The sequence below is a fragment of the Prionailurus bengalensis genome, chromosome B1, assembly GCF_016509475.1.
Source record: "Prionailurus bengalensis isolate Pbe53 chromosome B1, Fcat_Pben_1.1_paternal_pri, whole genome shotgun sequence".
NCBI classification, from domain to species: Eukaryota; Metazoa; Chordata; class Mammalia; order Carnivora; family Felidae; genus Prionailurus; species Prionailurus bengalensis.
Window position 1 is genome coordinate 146,327,439 of NC_057344.1, and position 8,386 is coordinate 146,335,824.

General features: G+C 44.8%; 1 protein-coding gene across 1 annotated transcript; it reads right to left on the reverse strand.

Moving 5' to 3' along the window:
• Nucleotides 1-2,008: 2,008 nt before the first annotated feature.
• Nucleotides 2,009-4,017, reverse strand: LOC122478798 (growth-regulated alpha protein-like). The gene is made up of 4 exons (XM_043572480.1): nucleotides 3,820-4,017; nucleotides 3,604-3,727; nucleotides 3,413-3,496; nucleotides 2,009-2,641 (listed from the first exon to the last, which is right to left on the reverse strand). Exons 1-4 carry the CDS (start codon nucleotides 3,905-3,907, stop codon nucleotides 2,626-2,628), a joined length of 312 nt encoding a protein of 103 aa, XP_043428415.1. The 5' UTR covers nucleotides 3,908-4,017; the 3' UTR covers nucleotides 2,009-2,625.
• Between the last annotated feature and the right edge of the window lie 4,369 nt (nucleotides 4,018-8,386).

Genomic DNA, 8,386 nt, shown 5'->3' on the forward strand with positions numbered 1-8,386 from the left:
CCATTGGATTAGTAATTTGTATTAATAATAGATTAATAGTCATTAGCAAGTAATACATTAGTATATCCATACTGTTTCTTTCAGTTAATTTTAGCATGATATAACACTCTTATTCTTTTAATTTCAAGTTATCTAGGTCTTAATATTTAAAGTATGTCTCTTTTAAGAGGCATAGATTTTTTGGTCTTATTTATACAGTCTTTGTACGAAAAAAAGTTGATCTCTGACTTTTAATTAGAGTGTTTATTCCATTTAAATTTACTATAATTCTTAATATAGTTGGATCTAAGTCTCCTCTCCTGCTATTCTATTTGTCCTATTTTTTTTTAAAAATCAACTTTCGATTTAAGAGTAATTTTAGATTAAAAAAAAAATTGTATAGATAGTACAGAGAGTTCCTGTAGACTTTTTGCCCAGTATCTCCTAATGTTGATATCTTACATAATTATAATACACTTATCAAAACTAAGAAATTAACACTGGTACATTGCTGTTGGCTGAACTCCAGTCTTTTATTCAGATTTCACCAATTTCCACTGGTGTCATTCTCCTATCCTGGGATCCAAGTTAGCACAACTCACTGGATTTAGTCATCACATCTCTTTTGTGTCCTCTAATCTATGACAGAGTCTCAGTATTGCCTTGATTTTCATGACTTTGACAGATCTGAAGAATACTTTTTTTTTTTTTTTTTTTTAGTGTTTATTTATTTTTGAGACAGAGAGAGACATAGCACAAGCAGGGGAGGGGCAGAGAGAGAGAGGGAGACACAGAATCTGAAGCAGGCTCCAAGCTTTGAGCTGTCAGGACAGAGCCCGACGTGGGGCTTGAACTCACCAACCCGAGAGATCATGACCTAAACCGAAGTCAGACACTCAACTGACTGAGCCACCCAGGTGCCCCTGTGAAGAAAACTTCTTAAGTATTTTGTGGAATGTTTCTGGATGGGGATTTTTATGATGATTTTCTCATGATCATGCTAGGGTTATGGGTTTGGGGGAAGAACATGGTGGAAACGAAGTGCCCTTCTTACCATATCACATAGGGGGTATACATGATATTCATATGATACTAAGAGTGATAACCTTCATCACTTGGTTAAGGTGGAATCTGCCAGATTCTCCAGTCTAATGTTTTTTCCTTTTCCTAACCTGTTCTTTGGAAGGAACTCACAAAGCCCAGCCCACACTCACATGGGGAGGGGATTTAAACCCACCTTTAGGAGGAGACTTTTTATTGTCAGACTTGACAATAAAGAAGATTTTTTCCTTTTCCCCGTCTGCCATCTGCTGTTTTGTCTCTTTATTCCTTAATTTCTGTATTCTTTTGTATTATTCAGATATTTTCTCTTATTCCACTTTATCTTTTTTTCAGATTTTTAAATCTAAACTTTTCGTTTCCCTTTTAGTGGTTACCCTAAAAATTGCAATATACATTCCTGCCATGTTACAATGTTCCTTCAGCTTACACTTTCTGCAACAATTGAAGACATCTCTTGTAGTCTAAATCCATTTCTTTCCCCACCTATCCTGTTATTTTTGTCATGTATTTTACCTTACGGCATGGATTTATCTCCATAGATCATTATTATTATTAAATAACACAAATTACTCAAGTTCTTAGGAAAAAATCCACCTTTCTACCATTTGGTCCCAGCCTCATTAAAAGGGAAAGAATTGCATAATTGTCTGAAAACCCACTCACCCAAAGTATTTAATAAGAGCTCTTATTACAATGTTTGTAAAAAACCAAAAGTTTATAAAGGCACTAATTTTTAATAATGAATCAGTGTGAAAAGCAGCCATATTTTATGTAAAACTAGGTTTCTCAAGCTGGTTGGGGAGGGTAGCGTGTCAAATATTCTTTAAGTAATAGAAATGTAAGGGAAGTAATGGCCAGGAGCAGGCATAAAGTTAGGTGTGACCTATAGTCTGTGTAATGGTACGATACCTTGGGCACCCCCAGTAGGAACCAAGGATCAAGAAGAATAAAACAAAACCTAAGCACGTGATTTTTTGCAAAACGTTTATTTTCATGTCATTTGTAAAAACATAACAGTAGTTTTAACATCTCTGTTCCAAGACAGAGCAACACTGCGTAATCAACATGAAACAAGGCATTATGCCCTACAAGCAAGACATAAAATGTCCAAGGGAAGCTTCAACATAAAAATGTTGACTATAGAATGTGAAATAATTTCCATAAATGACAACTGCCATTCTTTTAAACAAGTACAAAAATAGATGTATACACACTAACTTCTTCAGCTCCCTTCCCCCCCTCCCCCCCACACCCAGTGCTGTGCCCTGGCACCTGATGGAGTCTCCCAATACACAGTGGTTTAATGAGACCTTAAAAACCCATCATCTTCAAATTAAATAACAATCAGGACGGAGTTACGTCCGATTCAACACAGTCAGATCCTTAAATACTAATATGTAAAATATTAAAATACAAGCTTTGGAAAATAAATAAATACAAACAAATAAATAGAGAACTCGTAATAGTCAAACACATTAAGGCCTTTCTAGGTGCCTGCAGAAGCCAGCTGTTCTCTCTTCATTTTCAGTTCCTAGAAGGGCCTTTCAGGAACCACCAGCAGCCAGCTTCTTACTGGTCTCCAGGTCAGTTGGTGCTGCCCCTATGATTGGAAAAGGGTTACTGTTACAGGTGCTAAGGAAAAACTGCTCCTCTCTCACACTGGCCCCTAGGGCTAGAGGGAGTTTTGCTGTAGCCCCTGGCCCAGCCCTGCACCCACAGAAGGTCCCACAGTACCCGCTGCCCCCTACTGCAGAGAACTTGCTCTTTACTGGCTGTGGACTGAACTATTATTGACTTGAAAGAGCTAAAACCTAGCGCTCAAAGACTCATCCTGGGTTAAAAGTTTACATGCAAGACCTCACTTGAACCTCATACATCCCATGAAATTGTTATTATTCTCTATGTCCATTTTGCTGAGACTCAAAAGGATTAGAAAACTTTCACAGGGATCCTAGACTTGAACTTAGGAGGATCACGCTGCAAAGTCCTTGCTCTTCACGACTAAGCTTCAGCGGCTCATGTTGCCCAAAACCAAGGGTGCCACTTTTCAGAGCAGAAGCTCACCAGGGATGGAGCTGAATACTGTGTGTTCCTCAATGGGTGGGAAGCATTTGAACATCACTGGCCAAATCCAATTCAGCTTTTAGGAACCCACATGCACCCACACTCATTTGCGTGGGGAGAGAGGGCACTGGAAATATCTTTCTGGCATAGGAGAGGCTTAATGACCCTAATAGCAAAGGTCATTGTGAATGAATAATTTTGTTTTTCAGCGAAACCTAGGTTTCCTTGATCAAACTTCCCGGATGCATTTGCCAGGATCCGTGACCAAGGACTCTAGCGGCACGCGTGAACAGAAAGCATAACTCACTTGCTTAGCATCTTTTCGATGATTCTCTTGACCATGGGGGCTTCGGGGTTGAGACAGGCTTCGTGTCCGTTCTTGAGAGTGGCTCTGCGGAGACAAGACAGAGTCCCGGTTGGCGGGAGGCCGGGCCGCGGGGTGGGGGGTACGGGGGCGGGGGGACGGCCAGGACGGCGGCAGCGCGGGGCGTCACTTACATGACTTCGGTGTGGGCGCAGTGGGGGCCCGACGGCGTCACCTTGACGCTCTGGATGTTCTTGAGGTGAATGCCCTGCACGGTCTGCAGGCACTGGCAGCGCAGCTCGGTGACGACGGGCGCCGCTGCGGGGAGAGCAGGCCGGGTGAGCGGGCGGGCCCGGGGCGCGCACCCCTCCCCCACCCTCACCCCGTCCCCCGCGGGCTCCGGGCCTCACCTGCGGCGCGCCGGGCGGCGGGGACCAGGAGCAGGAGCAGCAGCGCGGCGCCGAGGAGCCGGGGAGCGCGGGGCGCGGTGCGGGCCATGGGGCTCAGCTCGGGGAGTCGCGGCGGCGGTGGCTGGAGCTGGACGGCTGGCGGGAGGGCTGGCGGAGCGGACTCTGTGGCTCCCCGAGCCGGGAGAACCGCTTTTATCCCCTGTCGACTCGGCGCGGCGCGGCGCAGGGCGCAGTGGGGGGGCAGGGAAATTCCCGGCGCCCCGGGTCATTCCCGGGTGCGGAAGGTTCGCGCGGCCCCGCCCCAGGGGTGGAGGGGGACCCGCCCGCGGGTGCCGGCGACTCAGAGACCGTTGTCAGCCCCAATGCGCAAAGGGGGCGTGAGTGGCCGCCCCGCGGCGGCTGCCACCGCGGGGGGAGGGTGCGGCGACCGTGGGCGCCCAGAGATCCCCGGTCGCAGGACCGGGAAGGTCGGACCCGTTAGTTAGACCCGTTAGAGGAGAGAATTGATTCTCAAAGACGCTTCAGTCGCTGGAACTGGAAGAGTTGAGGCGGAAATGGCAGCGTCTCTAATCTATCCTTTGGCTTTAAATTGGGCTTTCCGGGTGTTTTTCATCTCTGGAATAAATACACTCTTTAAAAATGTCTGTCGTCTCAGATTGTATGTGAGAATGTTTGTCTTGTGTCTGTAGTGTGGTCAGCTCTGGTAGGTCACACTTGGTACCACGTTTTTGCCCAGTGGGCATGGGGGTAGGGTAAGGGAATGGACCGTGGCGCAGGGTGATTTAATTCAGCGTTTATTTTTAGGTACAGTTTGCAATGTCTCATATTCCTTGTCTTCGAAATTCTGGGACTTCCTACACTCTAGTAATTCCTGGAGCCGCGCTGTTTGTTGTCTAGGAGACGGTGTTTTCATTCATGGCAGTGGTTCCAGAGCTGCGAAGGCCGTGCTGGGATCAGGGGGCCCTCCTCTGTAAACAGTCCGGGGAGAGAAAGGATCATGGACACAAGAAATCGGGTACCTAGCGACTCTCACCTTTACTTCTCTAGGTAGCAAACAGATGTGTTTCCAAATGTGTGAATACTAGATTACTAGCATGTTCTACTCCGTGTCACCTCCTCCTGAATATGCCTGCCTCCTGAGAGTGATTCTCTTGAGAAACAGCTAAGCTATCAATTACTTTAGTTCTCTAAGAATGCCAGCCCATAAAGCATTTCAGTCCGTGTAGCTTGAGGACTTCTCACTGAGTAATTCACTTTTCTTCATCAGTTTCAATATCCCTTTTTGGATTAAACTGGGTAGTTTAAATTGATTCTCCAGGGTAGTGCAGATCTCGGGGATGTGTGAGCTATTCTGCCGGTGCCGGGAGAAGAGCTGGATGTGGAGGATGCTGGTCTGTCTCTGGCACAGAGACAGTCTGGTGAGGCTGTGAAGGCTGGAGCCTCAGCGACACCACTTACTTGCCCCATGACCCCTGCTTGTGGGTACTTTATTTCATCTCTCTGGGCTCCTGTATTTCCTCTGTACAAGAGAGCAAATAATGCCTGCCTCGCAGGGTTGTTATGAGTATTAAATGTGTTAACATTTACAAAACATCAGCACATGTTGTGTTGCATAAATATTTGTTAAATAAAATAGAATTAGTGTTCTAATACAATCTTACTGTTATGGACTCAGTATGCTCTCCAAAAATTCAGATGTTGAAGTCCTGTACCCCATTGTGATGATATTAGGAGATGGGACGTTTGGGGGGTGACGAAGTCTATATGAGGTCATGAAGGTGGGATCCTCATGATGGTATTAAGCGCTTTTATAAGAGGGGACACCCAGAGGGCTTGATCTCTCTCTCTTTGTCATGTGAGGGTACAGCAAGTCAGCGACTATCTACAAACCAAGAAGAGGGTTCTCACTAGATACTAAATCTGCAGATAAGCATCTTGGACTGGGACTTCCCCGCCTGCAGAACAATGAAAAATAAACGTTTATGATTTAAGCCAGCCAATGTACGGTATTTTGTTTTAGCAGCTTGGACTGTTTAAGACGCTTACCTGAACAAGAACACCCGGTGGTGAATCCTTGTGTAAACAGGAAAAAAACAAAACACAATCCTGTCATTTATCTCTTAAAATTTTCGGCGTCCGAGGTTGTGAAAGGAGGGCACATCTGCATTCTTCAGAGATCCTAGAACAGATTTTTCAAATCCAGTGTTTATTTGCAATTTCAGTTTCCCACGTAAAATGGAAGTAAGAATAAAAATTTTCCCCAATCCTTACACAGGAAAATATTTCAGATGTGACTGTCTCTCTGCCTTGGGCATTAGCAGCTGGCTCCCAAAACAATAGCAAGTATTAGTTGTAATGATTCCCAGACCCAACCCAAAGTATTGACGTTAGCAATCATACAGGAAGAGTAGAATTTCAACTTTCCTACGATAGCAGCCAAGAGGATGAGACAAGAATTATCCCATTGTCTGTGGAATTATCTACAACATGACTCCTACTACCTGTTTAATCAGAATTATTGACTTTCAGGAAGTAAGTAGAAAGGTAACTTTTTTCTTTCATAATGTACCACTTTCCATTATTTCACTCATGACAGGCCCATACTAAGTTTCAGAAAATTTTAAGAGTTTCAGAAAATTTTAAGAGTTCCAGTGTTACAAAGCCCGCCATGATAAACAAATTGCTTCTTGTTTTAAGGGGCGCCTGGGTGGCGCAGTCGGTTAAGCATCCAACTTCAGCCAGGTCACTATCTCTCGGTCCGTGAGTTGGAGCCCCGCGTCGGGCTCTGGGCTGATGGCTCAGAGCCTGGAGCCTGTTTCTGATTCTGTGTCTCCCTCTCTCTCTGCCCCTCCCCCGTTCATGCTCTGTTTCTCTCTGTCCCAAAAATAAATAAACGTTGAAAAAAAAAAATTTAAAGATGTGCTGAATGCTACATGTATTGTGCAAGCTGTAAATCCCTGCAATCACGAACCCAATGAAGTTATCTCTAACCTATGTGTTTCAGTTTACTAAATCCTATTTTACCCTGTCATTGTTTATTGTATCTTTCAGATTTGACGAATTTTTGCAATATGTCTGTAAAATCTTGGGTCGCTCTTCCGTGCTGAGCACTCATCTTGCTAATCAACCAGCAAGAATGAGTGGTTTGCCTTAAGCTTTGCCGGCATAATTGCCACTCCCTGACCCCCCTCCCGTCCCTCCCATTTCCCGAACATCTATAGTTTGTTGTATAATGGTTCTGCTCAGAAAGGAGAAAATTAAGATGCCTAAACATGTCGCTAAACCCTAAGATCATCTATCCTCTTGTCTAAGGGCACTCAGTTGCGCATCTGTGCTAACCTCTTTAAATCTCTACAACATCTGCTTTTTCTGTCTGGCGCCCACTCTTTCTTAGAATCCTAGGTTTCCTTCGGAAATCCTTATCTCTGCCCTTATAAGCCCACATGATTAAAGCGAGGTGACTTCGCTTCTGAGCTCAGGAGGGGGAGCTTTCGACCCTATGGCCGCGTTGGTACCTCCTTCCTGCCTGTGCCCTTCCTTGCCCAGGCCTGTACGGGTTCAGCGTGGAGCCAGTGATTTAAGACTGGCCATCAAGAGAAGATGCTGGTCGTGCTGGAACAAAGGGAATTGAGAAGCTCTTGCTTCTTACCAAAATTGCTAAATAGGTAGGATAGAAACTTGGAGTCTTGCCATTGCTTGGGGGAGCCTGCCTGAGAGTGGAGCCACCACAGAGGAAAGCACGAGCACACTCAGACTCAGAATTACTGGGGACGTTGTGGGAGCACGTGGATCTAGCTTTGCCCAACCTAATCCACTGACTTTCATTGTCATACAGCAGTTGATTTTCTTTCCTTATTGAGCCAATTCGAGTCATGTTGCCATTACTTACAATAAAAGAGCCCTGAAAAATATGTGATCTTTCATATTGCTGCTAAAATTATCAAACACAGATTGATTTCTTCACCATTTAAATCCTTCCCTCCCTTCCTTTCTCCATCTATTCATTTGTAAGGTAGCATTTATGAATTTGGAATCAAATTAGGTCCCAGGAATGCAAAAAAGCATAAGATACAATGTACTACCACCTAAGTTTTAGTCTCCTAGGAGAAGCAGACATATAAATAGAATGCTACGAAGTAGTCTGGTAAATCACATGATAGAGTATGCCCAAGATATGATAGCAGCATATGGAACCCCTAACATTGGTTCTCAACGGCATGGCCTGAATTCTCAGAGAAGATCTTCTGAGATGTCTCTAGGAGAGGTGTCCCCTCCAAGCCAAACCTGACAGGATAGATTTTCCCAGGTGAATGGGGAGATTAAAAGGTGGGGAAAACATTCTAGAAGGAGATGACCAAATGCACCAAGTCATAGAAGCTACAATGAGCATTGTGTCTACTGGAAGTACCTGGCAGTTTATATATCTGGAGTTTCACCAGTGAGGCAGGGAGAGGGGAGAGAAGGAGGCAGAATCCAGTCACTGAAGGCTGTGCATAGGCCCTGCTTGTTGTTCAGAAACCAGTTCGGACGTTACCACCGTTGAAATGCTCTTAAATCCATCCAGAGG